The 21,179-nt window shown below is 35.7% G+C and overlaps 1 protein-coding gene across 1 annotated transcript in view; it reads right to left on the bottom strand.

Moving 5' to 3' along the window:
* The window catches only part of PGGT1B (protein geranylgeranyltransferase type I subunit beta), a 56,715-nt gene that overhangs the window by 31,085 nt on the left and 4,451 nt on the right, over window positions 1-21,179 (bottom strand). Inside the window, exons 2-5 of the mRNA XM_024743381.1 lie at window positions 17,252-17,370; window positions 5,799-5,866; window positions 1,910-2,061; window positions 196-328 (exon numbers count right to left, since the gene is read on the bottom strand). Of these exons, the coding sequence (XP_024599149.1) occupies window positions 196-328; window positions 1,910-2,061; window positions 5,799-5,866; window positions 17,252-17,370 (472 nt within the window). The remainder of the gene's footprint in view (window positions 1-195; window positions 329-1,909; window positions 2,062-5,798; window positions 5,867-17,251; window positions 17,371-21,179) is intronic.

Genomic DNA, 21,179 nt, shown 5'->3' with positions numbered 1-21,179 from the left:
AAATTTAATGGCTAAAGAGTCAAACTTCCCTTGAATATTATTCTTAAATGGCTATTCTGATATATGATGTACCCAGAAAGCAATCTTATTATCCTTATTTCCAAATTATTGCTAGAAGAGATGAGGCATGCCCCAGCCCGCATATATCAGCAGTAATAACTTAAAACAAAGAGTCAATTTATCAACATAACTCACCATACTTCTTCTAATATAGTTGATGGCTTTTTTCATATCCATGCCAGACCAGTTGTTGAGCATATAGCAAATACAGGAAGCACAGTATACAAATCGCATGTCATTTTCACTGCCTTCAGGTACTGCACAAAAACTGAAAATAATAACCATATGATTTACTGTACTATAATTTATTTTTTTGTAGGGGGGTTAGTTAGAAACACCTACTTCATGTCTTCACTCACAGAAAAAGCTATCACTAAATACAGATTTAAAAACCATATACTACTTGTATTATTCAATAAAGGACTATTAATTTGAATAATATAAAACTATCTCTAAATCAACACTGTACTCCCAAGTTCAATTTCTGGGTAGCTTAACATACTACCACAGTTACTCTTCCCCAGATGCCACCACTCAGAGTAAGTTTCTTTGCTCTCAGCCATGGAAAGCTATGGCACAGTGGCTTGAGAATTAATAGCAGAAAAAGTAGCAGGGCCCTATTGGGTAGTAAGAAATTCTCAAGCCCAAGTTCTGCTTATGTGAAATTTCTTCTCAATGTATATATAGATAACCATTAATTAACTGATCATATTGGTTTTTGTTTTTGTTTTTGTTTTTGTGGTACGCGGGCCTCTCACCATTGTGGCCTCTCCCGTTGCGGAGCACAGGCTCTGGACACGCAGGCCCAGCAGCCACGGCTCACAGGCCCAGCCGCTCCGCGGCACATGGGATCCTCCCAGACCAGGGTATGAACCAGCGTCCCCTGCATTGGCAGGCGGACTCTCAACCACTGCGCCACCAGGGAAGCCCCGATCATATTGTTTTAATTTTCACATATTTAATTAGTTTTAGAGAAGTACATAATAGTTTGTATTTCATATCTATTCTTTTATTTATAAATAAGGATAAGATAGCAGTGACCAAAGACTATAATGAATTATTGAAAAATTAGTCACATGTACTTGCTGAGGTAAATATTTAGTTTTATAGTATTTCCAATTAATGTCAATTTACCTTATATGTTTCCACTAATTTTCCCCTCATCAACAGCAGTGTTTTTAAAATACTGACAGGAAAATAGACACAGCAGTAGATGGGCTACAGCAATAACAACGTGGCAGGATTTGTTTGCAAAGTCTTTTCTTTAGATAGCATCACTACTGCTTTATCACTTCCTAAACTTAAAAAAAATGTTTCACCTTAAAACTTTTTTTTTGTTAGACACACCACTCAAACCATCAAATATTAATGAACTCACTACTTTTTCTATCCTTTAATAATATCACAGAAACTACCTACACTAGACTATAATAATATTCTGTGTTCATCCCTTTTTCCCCCATCACTATGTCTTAAGGCATAAAAGTTTAGATTAAATGTATATCTGCTTCAAAATGTCCGTTTTTTTTACCCAGAATGTAAATTAAAGTAGATCCTAATCCTGAAACTATTAAACCATTTATTTATGGATCTATTATCGCCTTTAAAAAAAAGAAAAATGAACTAAGAAAAAATGGAATTGTTATTGTGATTACTTTTATTTTCATTCACATAAGAAATATTTCACTGATTAGGCACTTAAACCGTATGTATACAGTGAACTTTAGGTGGTTCTAATAAGAGTTTATGATAAACTCTACAATTCTAGTATAGTATTATATCTATTTTTAATTCCAAATAATTTTTCTTAAAAAAAAAAAAAAGACAAGTAACAAAGAATGACCCATACCTTCCATCTTCTAGCTGAAGGGCTCTCAAGCCTGCTAAGCAAGCTTCTTTATTTACTCGGCTTAGGTCATCTCCAAGAATAACTAAGCATGAAAGGCCAGTGTAGGTCATTGCTATGTGGCCACTATCATAAGGATGAGCTGTTCCAGGATTCTAGATTCAAAATTAATAATGTTAATTAGAAAACTGAAATGAGATCTTATTTCATTATGCAATTTGACAAGGTTTTAGTAAACAGTAAAATTAAATGTTTATACTGATTTGCATAGACATCTGATAGAGACAAACAAAACTCAATTTCGTGTATGTCTCAACGTAAGTATTATTGAATACTTTCCAGGCTACGTAATTTTCAATTTTATCCTCAAGTTTATGGAAGTAGATTTGATATTCAAATAAGCCATATTATTTCAACTTCCTATTTGACCAACTATATCACTTATAATTTAAGTCTTATAAAGTTAGAAAAGCATGTAGAAATAATTATTTTTTATGCTGTGCAAATTCAAATTAAATACCACAGTAGTGATCACCATTTAAAAATCCTACAAAACAATACAGTTGAAAAACATTATTCTATTCTCATATGGTTTAATTATTTGAGTCTCTAATAATATTAACACTTAGAATGACAAAAAAATGCAAAGAAGAGCTCCAGATACTAATATTGAAAAATTCTCTAGAAATAAAACAATCTAATTTTTAAAGTTTAAATTACCAAATGAGTATTGATTGCAAAAAGTCTTTTGTGAAGACTGTTAGACTAGTAATTGCCCAGGCAGAGCTGGGGAGTCAAACTAGGAAACTCATATAACCAGAATATTTATTAGATTAGTTTCACTGATTTGACTGTTTCAACAAAACTATCCACAGTTATCAAACATCTCTTAAGGTTTATAAAATATGTGACTCCTTGTAGGAAATCCTGTAGACTCTAGCTGGCACTGGCATAGATAAAATTAATTTAAAAACTTATTAAAGTAAAAGTAAAAATGTAAAACCAAGTAACTTTACATTCTGCAATACACAAAGCATTTAAAGTTTTATAATTATTTTCAAATAGCCAATCCTGTTTGGTTATTTTAAAAAGATGATTTCACTTAAAAAATGTAAAATTTCACATTGTACTATTTCTCAGTTTAAGAAAGTTTTAATTTTGATAGAATAAGAGTGTATTTTAAATTCATCTTTCTCACAGGATTTCCTTCTGTTTTAGTTTGGGCTCATCAATAATTGCTTCAAATACTAGAATAACTGCCCATAACATTAGAAAGTTAAAATGAAGCTTGTACCAAGATTTTGGTTAAAACAGACTCCTCTGCTTTCTACAATAAATGTTAACTTCTACACTACTGTAAGGCATCAAATCCTGGCTCTACTACTCACTGCTGCATTTTCTCATTCTGGAAAATGGAGATATTAGTACCTCTTTCACAGGGTTACTGTGAGGATTAAATAAAATTACTGTCTATACAGATGCTAGTTATCTTACTGATGATGATGCAAGTGCAAGGCAAATATCAAAAGGGCCACTACTTCTTTGGAGTCACAACTCAAGGGTCTTGAAACCACTAGTGACTTAATCAGAATACTTTGCTGCTCACTGACCTTCTGTAGTTCTTCACAGAATAAGTTTGCAAAGGTGTTCAATATCCTCTATAATCTGAACTCACCCCACCTATCCAGCCTTACATATACAATTCCTTATATGGTCTCACAAATATGACAAGCAAATTTTCACTGTGGTATTTCTTTCATTCTGAGCTCCTCCTTAGAACTCAAGCTTTAATACTCCTGGATATCCTATTCCACATTTATAATTGCCTTCTTAGAAATCCTGTAACATTTCATTTTTTCGTACTCAAACTAAATATCTGCTATGTTAAAAACACTGTGGGGAATCCGAACAGAAATCAAATGTGGACCTTAACCTTGAAGGGAGAAGAGGGCTACTTGAATAAGTACACTACAAAGTAGAATGCTGTATGTGTCATGATGGAGATACAATAATACATGGATAAAGGATTGTTTTCTGCAGCAGAAGAGGAGCTTGGTTAGGTACAGATGAAGAGGCGGCGTTACAGGTAGAAGAAAAAGTAAAAGGAAAGCAGAGAAGGAAGATTCCAGGCTATGTAGTATGTGTTAAGGACAGTACATAATTTAATAGAGAATATGGGATTTGTTGAAGGAAAACAGTGAGAAAAGGGGGCTGAGAAGATCCATTAGTGTTTCTCAAAAAGTGTTCTATGGCCACTAAAGGTCCTGGACATGTTTCAGGTAAGTGAATGGCCCATAGGTGGTTTCAGACGAAAAAGCGAAGATACTATTTACATACTGTATTGAAAAATCATATGTGCCTCCTCAGATTCTCTTGGCTTCATCTGTCTCCTGGATTCTCAGCCACCACCCTAAGTGACAACTCCTTGTGGCCCTATATGATTCCAGCTAGAGTCTCTAGCTCCCTCTAGCACTCAAGATTCAGATTAATGCAACACAGAATGGAATGAGACCTAGCTTCCCCAGAAAATGCCAGGGTCTCGATGAATTAAGGGCCCAAAATGGGTTTCAGGAGACTCTGTGAATCAAAGGCAAAAAATGTTTTCTCCTTACATTTTATCGTTTTGTTTCGAAAATGCCTTGGAAGGGGGTGAGGGGAGTAAGGGGGCTGTCTCTTAAAAGTAATGTTATCAAAGAACTGTTTTACCCCAACAAGTTTAAGTATACATCTGTATAGGGTATGGTGCTGTGTAATGGTCATTATTATCAGTGTCATGACTTTTAGATATCCTGTCCATTATGACTAAATGGAGAGCTACCTCTATTCAGGACTGGCTTAAGTTGGAAAGTATTATATGTATGGGGAAAAAGGACAATTTTTATGGATCCTTAGTTTCTAGATTCTCTGTTAAAAGCAACTGGCATACATGATTGGAGACACCTTAGCAAAGTCATGACTGACACAGGCATGGGCAGAGGAAGAAAGTTGAAGCAGTGCCTCTATCAAATCATGTCACCTTTTCCAAAATCACTGCTATTTATTCCAAAATTTTGAAGCAGAGTATGGAAAAATTGGCAACATGTCATTTACCTTCAGCTTGGAAAGGGATATAAATCTTGATGTACTCAGTGTAGCCAGATATTGGCTTGTAACCATTATATAGGCAGACTGACCCCCATCAAGGAAAAAGTTTCTATTTTGTGAGGTCTCTTTCCACAAAATGATGAAGTTTTGCTCTGCCTTCTATTGTAGAAAAATATTTTATGCACAGATGAAACACCTACAAAAGTTTGTTTGGGGTCTGCTTCTTTGAAGAAGAAAAAAAGCTTCTCATATGTCAGGATTCACTGCTTTCTATACCTGCATGTGCTGGTACCAAAGCCTCTGCCTATAAGTCTGAAGACAGTCTGCCTACCGTCAGGAAGGTCATCATAATTCATCACTACTTGGGTCTCCAATCACTGCTTAGCAAGAGCTTTCTCTTTCATTCCTAAGAAATGTGAACCAAATATAAAGTCCTTCTGTAACACATGGTTCATTGGTTTCTTAGAGAACAAGTATCATGTTCTTGAGTGATTTCCATTTTCTCCAAGAAATCACCAATAATTTTTACACACACACACACACACACACACACACACACGATAGTAAGAAAGACAATTTTTTAACAACAGGAATTTCTGTTCTTTTATATACTGTGCATTCTTCCAGAAGTAAGGTGGGTATAGCTTTCCCTTAAAAAGTTCTAGTTCATAACACACAGTTTATTAGACAGTATTTAGCTACACTGAAACTTGGAGGCCTGGTTCTTTCTGTTACTTTCTTAGTTTTATTTCTTACTAAAATCTCTCCACTCCCTCTCCTCCTTCCTCCTAATGCAAAGAGAACTAACCTTTGATGGATTGAATGGAATACCCAGGTATGAAGAGCCTCGGAAACCACAGCGATTTAGATTTGATCCTGGAAAATAAAAATATGTACTTATTTTAAATGTACCTTATTTTTGTACAGATTCTAAAGCAGTTCAGTTATACAGTCTCTCAGAAACAGAGTATTTTAGTATCAAAGTTTTGTCACTGTCTCCATTTTCATGCTAGGCAACACTGAATGTCTGCTCTAGGAGCTTTATGGGAATTTCTTCATTTAATTTCCAAACCAGTCCAAACCAAAACAATGACCTCCTACCAGGTACCTTTAATTTAAGGCTAACTCACTGAGTACAAAATGCTTTCATACTTTTCCTAAATGACCATTTTCATGTCATCAACATATTCAACCCCTCATGTTACAGAACAGAAAGCAGAAGCCCAGATGTTAAGTGACATGTTCAAGGTAATAGCTGGTTAGCAACATAAAAGGATCTAGAAACCTAATGTCCCATCTAGTGCCTTTTTACTTTAACTCATGGCTTCTTTACAGGGGAGCAAGGTAAAGGTATAAACTGCTCTACAGTCACAGAAAATATATGTACTTTGTATTTTAGTATTAGACCTTCATTCTAAGTCCAATACTTTGCTTTGAAGTACAAAAGAACACTGCAAGTTAGCACTTAGTCTCTAGTTATTCAAACTGTGTTTACTCACACTGATATTTTTCCTACCTAAAATTTTTTGAGATGTCAATGGAATATAACTGGGAACTTAACAAAGAAAATATCTACATCCATGAAAAGGGAACTCTTGTGACTACTGCTGGGAATGTAAATCGTTGCAGCCACTATGGAAAACAGTATGGAGGTTCCTCAAAATATTAAAAATAGAACCACCATGATCCAGCAACTTCACTTCTGGGTATATATATCCCCCCCAAAATGACATCATTATCTCAAAGAGATATCTGTACTCCCACGTTCACTGCAGCATTATTCACAACAGCCAAGACGTGAAAACGACCTAAGTGTCCAAAGATGGATGAATGGATAGAGAAAATGTGAGTTATATACAGATAAAATGTCATATGTGTTACACATACACAGACACAAACAGACACACACACACAAGGGAATATTATTCAGCCATCAAAAAGATGGAAATCCTGCCTTTTACAACAACATGAATGAGGCTTGAGGGCATTATGCTAAGTGAAATAAACCAGACAGAGAAAGACATATAGTGTATGTTCTTACTTATATGTGTAATCTAAAAAAGCTGAACTCATAGAAATAGAGAGTAGAATAGTAGTTGTCAGGGCTGGCAGCAGAGATGTTGGCCAAAGGGTACAAACTTTTAACTATAAGATGAATAAGTTCTGGGGATTTAATGTTATGTACAGCATGGTGATTATAGTTAACAATACAGTACTGTATACCTGGAAGTTAAGACCTTAAATAATAAACCTTAAATGTTATCACCACACACACAAAAAGGCAATTATGTAAAGGGAATGGAGGTGTTAACTAACCTTATTGTGGTAATCATTTCACAGTATATATGTGTATCAAATAATCATGCTGTACACCTTAAATTTATATATGTCAATATTATCTCCAGAAAGCTGGAAAAAAAATTTAAAAATATCAATGAAAAAAATGGTCATACCCACAATAAGAAAATAATTATGGTTTTGAGAACTATTATAAAATCAGCATGATAAAAATAGAAGGTAGGAATGTAGTACCAACAGACTGTACATGCATTGCTAATAAAAAAAAAACCAAGTTGGGCTTCCCTGGTGGCGCAGTGGTTGAGAGTCCGCCTGCCGATGCAGGGGACACGGGTTCGTGCCCCGGTCCGGGAGGATCCCACATGCCGCGGAGTGGCTGGGCCCGTGAGCCTTGGCCGCTGAGCCTGTGCGTCCGGAGCCTGTGCTCCGCAACGGGAGAGGCCACAACAGTGAGAGGCCCGCGTACCGCAAAAAAAAAAAAACAAAAAAAACCAAGTTGACTTAAAAACAGGTTCCGAGGTAAGGAACTAGCTTCATATCTCTTATGACTGGTACATGACTAATCATAATAACTGGTTTTCAGGTACTATAAACTATTCAGCTTTATACACCCGAAATACTTAGAATAGTAGCTTATACATTAATTCTTTGAGTAATTTAGCAAACTATCCCTAAATTTAAAACTCTCCACCAAGCATCTTCCCCCATTAACAAAAAAATTATTTAAAAAAGAATGCTATCTAATGGTGATAACGATTTTGATGAACATGGTTCTTTTATCTTTGCTTAAGAATTTTAAATTGGTAAGCCATTTAAGACTTGCCAATATATAATGAGTTATACAAAGGCTCATACCTTCTGACTGGTAATGATGCACCTGAAAATCCACTCCAGTAACTTCAAATATGAGATGGTCATATGCACAGAAACACTCACTATAGTATTATGATGGTAAAAATTTTGAAGTGACACAAAAATCCAACAGGTTAAATATAACATACTATACTCAAAAGAACATTATACTGCTATGAAAAGTAATGATTAGGGAAAACTACATAGTAACATAGAGAAATATATATGCTCAAGTTAAAAGAAAAAGCAGGATACAAAAATATATGTGTATTATGTTTATAATTAGGCAAAGTGGGCTTATCATCAAAGCCTGGAAGAGAATAAATAAAATAATACTGTGTGGGAGGATATGAATAAAGGTGAATTTTGTTCTCTTTATTAGTCATTGTTGTCATCACAAATTACTACAAACTTAGCAACTTAAAAGAACACCCATTTATCATCTCACAGTTCTGTAAGGTCAGAAGTCCAAGGCAGGTCTCACCAGGCTAAAAATCAAAGTGTTGGTAGGGCTACATTCCTTATTAGAGACTCTGGGGAACAATCTGCCTCCAAGTTCATTCAAGTTATTTGGCAGAATCAAGTTCCTTATGGTTTTAAGACTAAGATCTCCATTCCTTTGCTAGCTGTCAGCTGGGGGACCCCCTTAGCTCCTAAAGGGCACTCTTGCCATTTCTTGCATCTGGGCCCCTGTATCTCAGAATCAGCAATGGTGCTCAAATCTGCCTCATGCTTAGACTCTCTCTGGCTTCCCCTTCTGCAGCATCTCTCTTTTTCCCTCTTTAATCTGCAGTTCTCTGACTGACTCTTCTGCCTTCTTCTTTACTAAGGGCTTATGTGATTATACTGTGCCTGTATGTATAACACTCATCGACAATCTCCACATTTTAAGGTCAGCTAATTAGTAACCTTAACTTCACCTGCAAATTCTGTAGAACTCAGTGTTTGATTAAATAACCAGGGAACAGGAATTTTGGTGGGAGAGGGGGCAACATCTTTAGAATTCTGCCTAATACTCCTTCCAATACTCCAAATTGGATGTAACACTGTACTTTTAAAATCTAAAATTAAATTATCCCTTCCTTACCAAGCCATGGGTGCCTTTATCCTTTTATCGTCACTTGTTTTAATCCATCTTTAATTGGGCGAGGGGTAGCGTCAAAAGGTATATTTTCCTAGGCTCTATATTTGATCTGATGCCTAAAATGTTTTCCTATTATGACTTAAAATTTTTGCAAGCAGTTTTATTTCCTTCAGACTGCCTTTTTAAACGTTATCCTTTCAAGCTACTGATTTGCTGATAGTTTTCTATGAAAATCAAATCCTATTTCTACTTTTGATGGAAGAAAGCTCTGATTCCATGTTTCAGGTCTGAGTTTATACTTCCCTTAGGAAGCCTTTCTGGAGCCCCCACTAAGTTAGTTAGGCTAACTAAGTAACTTAGTTAGCCTCTGTCAGCCTTACAGAGGCTGACATATAGTAGGGGTTTAATAAATATGTGTTTCTCAATGAAATTATTTCCTTAGAAATAAATGAATGGAATTTCTATTTGCTCATTTCTGTGTTTTTATATCACTTAAATTATTAACTTTTCTGAAAAGTAGCAGAAATATTGATGCTCAAAAATACCACATAAAGTTAGGAGCTGTGGCATGGACACTTGGAATCAAACTCAATAACCTATTCTCGCTAGCACTGTGTTCTATAGGCAAGTAACAACCTCTCTGAGCTGGTTCCCTCCATTTTTGAACTAGGAACAATAATATACTACAATCAATATTTAGCAGGGTTCTTCTAAAGGTTCAAGGGCATGTTTAGATGGTGTTCAGCACAGTGACTAAGGCTCAATAAATAGTAACCATTTAACATGAGCTAATAAGATGTTATCAAAAGTGAAATAGGAGGAAATTAACAGCTTCTGTTACAATTTATCAAGGAAAGTTTCTTTAAAATAAAAATACCTTTTCTTCCATTTTCAAAATGGAGTACATATCATCATCTTAAAAAATTCATTAGGCCATTCTTTCTGGTTCCTGTCAAGATTTGTCGGCTATTGTGCGTTCTTTTATAATTCTAGTAAGCTTACCTATTCACGATAATTATTAAAATATAAACATGTAATTTATTCCAAATTTACAACTGCATGCAAATTCAGGATAGTTTAAACCCTCTTTGGAGGTTTTTAGATAGCGCCATCTAGTGTTCCTATTCAGTAGTAACGAAGCAAACAAAGTGTGATCTGGCTGACCAACAGAATCAAGTACAGTTTGGAAAAATATAGATGCTCTTGGGTCCTAACCTCGGCCCACATCAAAACTCTCACAGTAGGGCCTGAACAATCATATATAAGAAAGAAAAATAATCCCTTTCTGATACACAGTCAGAATTGAGAACCACTGATTTGGTGAATGCATACATAAAGTCAAACTAGTTTCCTTGTTTTATGGAAGCAGTCTAGATAGCTATGTATCAAAAAAACCCAGATTACTTTAAAAAAATGAAACTGGGTCTATGGAAAGAAAAGGAAAATAGCAAAAATGTGCATATGCAGATGGATATAATACATATATGTGTATTTATGTGTGAGCACGTAGAGGGATGTGTTATTAGAGGATATAACATGTTTAGCTATCAACCATAAGGAAAACAATCCCTTTATCTGCATGCTTGCACATGAAAGTCAATTATTAAGCTACAAGGCTGACTCCTGCTTGATGACTGCGTCATATCTCATTTACAACCTAGGATTTTACTACTAAGCTCAAATAAACACCAATTATATGTCAAGCATCACAAAGACAATGCATTTAGATATTCTCTAAAAAGCAAAGAAAATGATTATAAACCCGTAGAATGTAAAACTTTAATGAGTTTAAAAAGACATTTTAATCAGCAGAGTTATTTTGCTTTTCATAAGAAAATGTGTTTCCCCTCTTTTAGGAGAAAATTTTATTGTGAATGATAAAATAAAAATACATTAAAAATTATATTTAGGTGCTTCTAATAAAGGACAACTCTTGGGCTAAAATATCATATTACTAATGGTGGTCATGCTGCTTAAATATAGTTCAAAACTTGTTTTGGTCATGTTCTTAACTTTCTAATTCTCATTTTGAATGTTAGGTTTTTGCAATAAGCAAAGAGAATTCAAGAGAGGAATGTGGTGATTTAATGTAAAAATGGACGTTTATATTTTATGGCTATAGAAGTAATTCCTCACAGGTCTCAAGAAACACAAGGTTTCCTAGTAAAAGGACACACCTTACATAACTGTTTCAGGATGTCAAGAGAGACCCAGACAAGGTACATAAAATATTATATAATTTAAAAAGTGGGTTTTTTAAAATCTATTTTCTAAATTTCACAGATTAGTTTTAGAACAGGGCAATTAAACAGAAGGCAGGTGGGAGATTTTCTCTCATAGAGATTAGAAATTTAATAGTGTTTCATCCAACCAAATGGTAAACTGATTATTTGGAATTGCAGGTGGACTGTGAAAAGACCTGTAGTACAGCCTACCAGACATGTGACTAGGGGCAATTGGGGACATCAACCGACCAACCACTGTGAGACTATCTTTGCAAAAAGTTCTTGATCTACAATGCTTCCCAAACAGGTGCTCTATAATTTCTAAAATCTGCAACATGCTCAATTTAGCCACATGAAACTATACTTACATTTTCAGCATGTTGTTAAAAAAAAAGGCACAAGCTGATTGAGAAATCTACTAAAAAACTGAAATCATTAAACATTTTACCTTTTAATATTAAACCACCTTATCCACAATTCCAAACACTTAATTCTAATATTTTATGAGCTCTGTTATGGAAGAGATAACATATTTATTTTCCTTTATCACCATAAGACAGCCTCAGAGTTCTCATGAAAAAATCCATATCTTACAGAAAAACATACATGATAAACAGAGCATCTATTGCATGGGACTAGTATTAGAAAAACTGAAAATTAGAAACAGAAAACTGTATTCTAATTTTGCCCCTAGCATTAACTAGCTATATGACTGTGGACAAATCATTACTCTCTCTGGATCTTAATATCCTCATTTGTAAAATGATGGACTATAATATTCCTTGTTTGGTTCTAGTTCCAAAATTCTCTGGTTGTGTCCCTGATCAGAGAGGGTAACACAAAATTCCCAGCCTGATCCCTTGTGTTTCCTAAATACTTCCTGATATTGATGAGAAGGGCCCCAACTCTCCAATGGTCTGACCACACACTTATTACTAGGATACCACAGGGTCTTTACAACCCTGGAATTAAGTGGAAGGCCAGAGTTAATTGTGATTAAATATTCATAATGTACTTAAGTTCCATTCATGATAGTCTCCACTAGGGCCCTATATACTTCACCAGTAAAGCAGCACTGGGGCCTGGAGTCAGAAGCCAGGGATTTCAGTCTGACTCTACTACTTTGCATCTGTGTATGGCCTCGGGCAAGTCTCTTAATCACTCTGCCTCTCATTTTCTTCTCCACTTCTGGGGAAGGCAGATTAGGAGAAGAACAAATTTGATGATGTCTGAAAATTACAAAATATTAAATAATGTACAGCATTGCTTCTGCCAGTAGCAAAATATGGATATTTGTGTATAATCATATAAATGGGTTTAGTTTTTATTTTTGTTGTGTTTTGAAGAGCGATTAAGCTAAAGTTTTTTAAGTTGAATTTTAATACAGAAACATATTTATTCTAAGCATTCAAACAATGCAGATATATAGAATAAAACTGAAGTACCTTATCCTGCCATCCCCTACCTCTGTTTTCATCTACTTCCCCCTCCACAAAGACTGTCTATGCACGCTTTCAGAGTTTTTCCTATACATTGATGTTAATAGATCAGTAAAACAAAACACCCCTGTACATACATGTTGGCATTTATCATTTAACTATATTTGATGAACAGTTTCATGTCGGTACATATATAGATCTACCTCAGTCACTTTACTACTGGGCTGTACTCTTTACTGAACCATAGTTTATTTAACTGTTTCACTTTTGGTGGATATTTATTTTGTTTCTAATTTCTTACTGTAACAAACAATGCCAAAACATTCTTCTATACAGATTTTTGCACACATGTATTAGTTTCCTGAGGTTAGTAACAACTTACCATAAATCTGGTGGCTTTAAACAACAGAAATTTATTCTCTCATAGTTCTGGAGCCCAGAAGTCCAAAATCAAGTTGTTAGCAGGGTTGGTTCCTTCTGGAGGCTCTAAGGGAAAATCCATTTTATGCCCCCTCTTAGTTTCTGGGTGGCTGTGGGGAGTCCTGATGTTCCTTACCATGGGGACCCATCACTCTAATCTCTGCATCTGCCTTCATATGGCCTTCCCCTCTGTGTCTCAAATCTCCCTCTCCTTTCTCTTGGAAGGACACTAGTCACTGATCTTGAGATCCTAACCTTAATTATACCTGCAAAGACCCTTATTCCAAATACGGTCATATCCTGAGGTTCTGGATGGGCATATATTTTGGGGGCCATTATTTAACTAATTACAACACACACAAGAATATGTGAGGATAAAAAGTTACACTGCTAAAATGCTCTTCCAAAGGCTGCAATAATTTTTACTTCCACCAAAAGAATATTAAAGTGCTCTTTTTCCCACATTCCTACAAACTTTTAAAAACTTTTTGCTAAATTGATTTGTTAGATAAAAAATGTTAACATCCTTGTTTCTATTGCATCTCCCTAACTTCTAGTATCCATTAATCCTCTTTTCATGTATTTAATGACTATCTGTACTTCTTTTGCAAACTACCTATTCATAAATTTTGTCATTTTCTAAATGGCAATGTGTCTTTTTTTTATCGTTAACAATTCCTTATAGTTTGGATATTAATATTTTGTCCGGTATATATATTGGCACAATCTCCTCCAAGTCCATCAGTTATCCAACTTTATCTTTCCCTATATAACATTTAAAAATATTTATTTAGTCAAATTTACCAAATTTTTCCTTTATGGTCTCTGGGTTTTGTTTAACACTTTTAAGATTTTTAAATTCCCTAAGATTTTATGTGATACCACAAAGTAGGACAAATACAGAGCTAAGAGTTACAGAAAGCATGTTCTATGCAGTCTGCAAATGTCTTATGAGTGAGAAAATATTTGAGGAGCCAGAGGACGCTCTAGGCTAAACGTGAAAATAGAGAAAAGAAGAAAAGTAGGAAAAGGTGTAGGTAATTTAGCAGTCCAACAACTGTTGATAACACAAAAATGCTCTAGGCACCAAAAGGGAAAAGAAATGTAAGACTGACGCATTCACTGCCCTCCAGAAGTTTACAATTCAGATGTAAGCAAAAATATTTTAAGCAACAGTTAAGCAACAATGACTAAAAAAATTTAAAAATTAGCAATGGGCTTCAATCCAATGAAGTCCATGTAGTTGGAAGTACAATGGGAAAGAGAATTCTGATGGATCTTAAGAGATGGTGAGTACACCCTAATTCAAAAAAATTTTTAACTTTCATCAAAGTTAACTTTCATCAAGTAATGAACTTCTGCAAAGTAAACTCACCTGTATAACTAGCACTCAGCTCAAGAAAAAGTGCATGACCAGCAACCTAGAAGCCCCATCCTACTTCTTGTCACGCCCCAAAAGCTCAGATTCGTTTTACCTACATTTTCACTTTGTATTAATAGAATAATATACTATATACTTCTTTATCTCAAAACATGTTTGTGACATTCATCCAAATTTCTGCATGTAGGTCTAAATTGTTCTTTCCCATTACTGTATACTATTCCATTGTGTGAATTATAATATATCATTTATCTATTATACCAATGATGGGTAGTTTGTATATTCCTACTCTGGACTCCTGTGAAAAATACTGATATCAACATTCTAGTACATATCTTTTGGTGAATACATTTTTTCATTTCTGTTGGATACCTGCTAGGGAGTAGAACTGCTGGTTCATAGAATGTACATATGTTCAGTTTTAGTAAATACTGCTAAATAGTAGTTGTAAAATAGTTACAGTTGTGCAACATTCTCATCAACATTTGATATTTTCCATTTTGGCCGTTCTAGTGAGTATGTAGCAAACACAATTATTAGGGATAATATGAAAGTCCAGATAACAGCAAAGCTCTCACAACAAAAGATCAAATAATGAGAAAAGTAAGAAGGCTTCAAAAGGAATATGGATATTAATTAGCTGGAGCTGGCAAACAGTCCTTAAAGGTAGATAAAAATATAAGAAAAGACAGAAAGTAGGAAGCATAGTGAATAAGTGACTAGTGTTCTGGTAACTGTAACCTATAGCATGAGTCTCTCACTAAAATGCTATGGTCCCTACATTTCTAGAGAGACAATAGCTATTTTATTCCAAGGAAATGACTATCATAAATAATTTTAAAAATAATATATATTTTAACAAAAACTTATAACAATAGCTTTCCTATGTACCACAGTGTATAATTTCATATCTGAATCAGTGAAATATATTTAAGAAAATACAATGTATAATTTGATTAGGACAAGTATTTTTAGTAAATAAAAATTATACATAATCTATAACAAAACTACCTTACATCTGTCTAATATCTAAGTTTTTTAAAAGTTCCAGACTTTCACTTAAACTAGTGAAAAAAAAATCCTGATTAAAAAAGGAAAACACAAATTATTCCCATTTTGTAGGTGACTAGAACTGTGACCTCACTGCAGCCACAAGCTCTCAGGGAATGAGAACCATATCTTGTAATTTATCACAGCCCCTCTCCACAGGTTTAGCAGAGTACTGTTAGCAAAACATTCAATAAATCCTACTCACCAACATGTTAGAATCTATAACTACTCAGCAATATATCATATATGCTGCTTCATGTAGTTGGTGAAAAATGATTAGATATGTAATAAAATTCTGATAGATCTAAAAATGCTTAATCATTTTTTAACAAGAATTCATCAACAGGCACAGAATTTTTAAATTATGTATTAAAAAATACTACAGGGCTTCCCCGGTGGCGCAGTGGTTGAGAGAGTCCGCCTGCCGATGCAGGGGACACAGGTTCATGCCCCGGTCCGGGAAGATCCCACATGCCACGGAGCAGCTGGGCCCGTGAGCCATGGCCGCTGAGCCTGCGCCTCCGGAGCCTGTGCTCCACAACGGGAGAGGCCACAGCAGTGAGGCCTGCATACCGCAAAAAAAAAAAACAAACTACAAACTTCAAGAACAATAAAGTAGAAAGCCACAAACCATGTCCAACAGCATCTGCTAACAGATCAAAGCATTTTATTTCTAAATAAAGCTTTAGCTTATTATTTCCCCAAAGTTCACCTGGGTGAGATTTATACATGATTACTCCAACCAATGAACCACACAGTTAATTTATAAATGCTGACTCTTAAAAGAAAGGTAAGTAGTGACCACAGACAAAAATGATTTTCTGTGAGTTTATCTGCTTGCTCTAATTCAATTCAATGTTAGAATTTCTAACATTTATAAGTTAAATAGATATTAGGTATTTTACACTTAATGGAGTGAACAACAGAGTTTATAAAACTTGTGTGTATTTAGCTGATCAATAATTTATGAATTTTGAGAATTTATTTAATTGATAAAAATGTATAAAGTTTTAAGAAGCATAAAAATGACTGAAGTATAAATAAGAGCTCTAAGAAACCATTAAAGAAATACTAATGGAACTTTATAGAGGAAAAATGGCCAAGAGATTGGAATGAAACTTTTTGACAGCAACGAGTTTTTCACTGAAGAGACAAAAAGAATGGTTGGGAATGAAAAATAGAGTGAATGCTACAAAACTAATCAAACATAAATATGGACTACAATACTGCTCAGCAAGCAGTCTGAGCATGGAAATATGCAACACAGCATGGTGTACAGCTGTGAATCTCCATCCAACCTTAGACATCGCTAAATTGTTCTCTCCAAAGATTAATGACTAACTAGACTTGGTCATCACTGTGTTTGAACAGAAAGGGAGTGTTACAAGGAAAACACAGATGAATAAAATATGTTAATAGTTTAGGAACAAATACTAAGATTTCCGAGTGCAACACATGTTATGCCAGGTACAACTAGTCACACTAAAAACAAAATGCTAAAAACTCACTCACTGTCTTCTGTGGGAAGGACCTGCAGGGAGTAAATCCACTCGATTATATCATCCTTGTTCACCACATCTAAGGAGTCCAACATATCCAGCCCAGAGAGCGCAAAAAATGCAATAGTCAATCTAAAAGAGAAAAATATAAAATTCCATCTTAACTATCAAACCAATGAAGTCTTTCTGGTTCAGAAAAATAATAAACTCATTCCAACTTTACAATAATTTAAACAATATTCCCAACTTGCAAAAGCCGAAAAAACCAATTTATTCTTATAAGTTAATAGTATCAATCAAACCTTTGTTTTAATTTTTAATAAAGGGACATTTAAGGGTTAAGAAATCAACCCTACTCATCTGAAGTATACATGAATTCACTGAAACCAGTTTATGAGCAACCTGAAGGCTAAAAGTAGATTTGAAAAAGAGAATTCCCTGCACCTAATCAGTATATATAAGGCCAAAAAGGTGGAAAATATATAAAAATCTCAATTCTCACTGATTTGCCAAGAGCAATTATGCTTGTAGCTGGTGCTTAATTCTTAAGGATGTTAGAATAAATCTACCATTATTCAAATTTGTTTATGAATAATGTGACCCCTTGGAAAAAATTTATAATGAATTTTGGGGAATAAGGAACACTTTTAAAAATGCAAATGCATTTCAGTTTCCATTTTCCTAGAGACGAACATTTTTCTTCATTCTTTTTCTTTTTTTTTCTTTTTGCTGTACACGGGCCTCTCACTGTTGTGGCCTCTCCCGTTGCGGAGCACAGGCTCTGGACGCGCAGGCTCAGCAGCCATGGCTCACGGGCCCAGCCGCTCCGCCGCATACGGGACCTTCCCAGACCGGGTCACGAACCCGTGTCCCCTGCATCAGCAGGCGGACTCTCAACCACTGCGCCACCAGGGAAGCCCGAGACGAACATTTTTGATGAAATGGAACACTATAAAGCAATATCTTTCCCCTCCAAGATTGTGCACTAAATCAGAAATCTAAGCCTTGTGCTTTCGTATAAAAACTAGTCCCCTTAGTGGTAGCTTTTTACTTAAAGAGTTTGTTTCATATATTTCCTTTCCTGTTGAGATGCATTCTACAGTGTTTGATTGAGCATGGTTATCTCGTTTCCATATTCTAATAATTCTTATGAGTAATACTGATAAACTAATACTTCAAATTATGTGGTCTAAAATCTTCTAGCAGAGCCACTTGATGCATTCTATAACCTTCTAAACAGAGATTCCAAGAGAAAATTAAGCCTTAATGCCCTAAGGCAACCACTGTATATAATTAACTTCTCTGCATCTAGAATGGTATTACCAACTTTAGGGGAAATGAGAAAATAGTCACTCATTTTTTTAAAGGGTATAATTCTCTCTCTGATCCCTGGTTGAAAAGGCTGGCATCCATTAGATAACAGGAGGAGAAATCAGAGAGCAATTTAATTCCAACCAAAGCTTAAAGGCAAAAACCAAAACTGAGATACTGGTACACTCAAGAACAATACATTTTAGGGCTTCCCTGGTGGCGCAGTGGTTGAGAGTCCGTCTGCCGATGCAGGGCACACGGGTTCGTGCCCCAGTCCGGGTAGATCCCACATGCCACGGAGCGGCTGGGCCTGTGAGCCATGGCCACTGAGCCTGCACGTCCGGAGCCTGTGCTCCGCAATGGGAGAGGCCACAACAGTGAGAGGCTCGCGTACAACAACAACAAAAAAAAATTAAGAAAAAAAGAACAATACATTTTAGGAAACTCACATTATCGAGAGAGCATTACTATGTATTAGGCACTGGGCTAGGAAATTTCTCATATATTATCTCAATTTAATTCTAACAACTCACTGAAATCCACTTGAATTAGGGAGGTGATTTATCTGGATAAGATCAGGAATAAATTAAGGACAGTGGAACACCTTTATGTGGGAAGCAGTAGTTCAGAGCCCAGATCTGCAATAAAATGAGCTAGCCTCAAATCCTAGGTTGGTCAATTTCTAGCCATATGTAATCTGGTTAGGTTACCAAACCTTTTCTAAGTCTTTTCTAAGTCAGCTTCCTTATCTGTAAATCATTAAACTTCACACAGTTATTGTGCTTACCTGCTCAAAAGCAAGCACTAAATAAGTGGAAGCTATTATTATTAGTATTTCCCTGATTTGAAGGGACAGGACTAACTTACACTATACAGGCCTTTTCATTAGTTGGCAACTTCCACCATCCCCCCAACTGCTCTTCTCCAAAACAAAATATTTTAGACATGGGGAACATTTCTACCTAACAGTACTCACATGTGAAAATCACTGCTCTTGGTGCTAATTATGTTTCATGAGATAAGGTCTGCCTTGTGCATGATATGCACTCAATTTACTGAATTACCTAACAAATAAAAGACCTGCAATACTACATCTAGCCCTCCTGGAGAGCTATCATAGGGTTCAGTTTGGCTGTAATCTATAAAGTGAATGACGACAGTCTGGTAAAATTAAGCACCTAATATTTTAGTTTATTAAATCATTATTACAGAGAAAAGCAAAAGGAAGAGATAAAAGTGAGGAACAACATGAGGTGTTGATAAAACAATCATCTTCCTGTTACTAAAACATGTTGTAAGAAAACATATCCAAAGGGCTATAAAAATAAGTAGGTATTATTTCCTAAGTTAAAAGCAGAAATTATCTAGTCCATCTCTTTTTCTAGTTCAAGATAAGAAAGTCCAAAGAATTCAAGTAACTTGAGATTTCAATGCTAGATAACCAATGAAAACTACTCAAGGAATTCTGAGCCCAAGGGGTGTTTCTCAAATGTGGTGCAATTAGAATCAGCTTAAAAACAAACAACTTAATACACCACCACCAAAACCAGGAGAGGCCTAGGCCTTACTCCACGACAAAGGTATCATAAATTCTAGATGGAAGGTAGGGTCTGGGACCTGGTGTTTGGGTAAGTGGGGACGGGGTGGAGGATGGGGAGCTTCCCAGATGATTCTAAAGGGCAGCCAGGCTTTAGAAGCACAGCGATTCTCCACTAGGGCAATACTGTTCCCCAGCGGACATTCTGAAGACAATTTTGGTTTTCACCACTAGGGAAGGGTACTATTTGGCATCTAGTTGGTGAAAGCCAGGGATGCTGCTAAATGTACTATGATGCACAAGACAGCCCCAGTCAACAAAGAAGTGTCTGGCCCAAAAGGTCTAGAAACTCTCCTCTAAAGTCATACTGTTATCTGTATATAAGAGATACCTGAATGATCTGTTTTTTTGTTTTACTTGCTCCACGGTATGGATGCAAACACCAGAATTCAGTCATCCGATGGTAAACTATTTTGAAGTCCTGCATACTTAACTATTAAAAGCTTCTCGAGGTCTAGCATTTTCAACTCAGAGCAGTTTAGACTAAGGTTTATAGGATTAACAACACTATAGTGAAAAGCCTGTTTATCAAGTTAAACACCCAGCAGTGGCTGGGAGACAGAACCAAGAAGTCAGTTTGGAGCAAACATCCAGACTTCCTCTAAGGATAATAAGAAAGTATTCCTTTTCTGACCACACTAGAGTTCTCAAGTAGTCCTAAAACACCGAGAGGGAGAGAATTAAATAAGTCACATGGAATAAAAAGGAATTCTGGGCTGTGGGCCTCTGGGAGAAATAATGTAGGGTTTTGTGGTGCCCAGCTGACTGCTGCTTGGGGCAGAGGCTGCTAGGCAACCTGCCTTGGTTCAGGCATCTAGAGGGGTAATCTTGCCAATGCATGCACCTAAAATCAGGCCAGTGAAGTGATTTTTACTTTATTACTTCTTTGGAGAGCATCTGTCTGTTTTCTTCCTTTCTTCTTTTCCCTATAATTGAACTCTGAAAAACTGAACTAAGCCATGTCTTCCTGCCCCTTCTCCTCCTCCGGACAGTACATATAAAAAGTTTATCTTACTCGGATGAACAAGTAACA

Source organism: Neophocaena asiaeorientalis, unplaced genomic scaffold (assembly GCF_003031525.2).
Source record: "Neophocaena asiaeorientalis asiaeorientalis breed wild unplaced genomic scaffold, Neophocaena_asiaeorientalis_V1.1 scaffold26, whole genome shotgun sequence".
Classification (NCBI taxonomy): domain Eukaryota; kingdom Metazoa; phylum Chordata; class Mammalia; order Artiodactyla; family Phocoenidae; genus Neophocaena; species Neophocaena asiaeorientalis.
The sequence above is the reverse complement of the archived record's forward strand: the minus strand, read 5'-3'. Positions and strand labels throughout refer to the sequence as shown.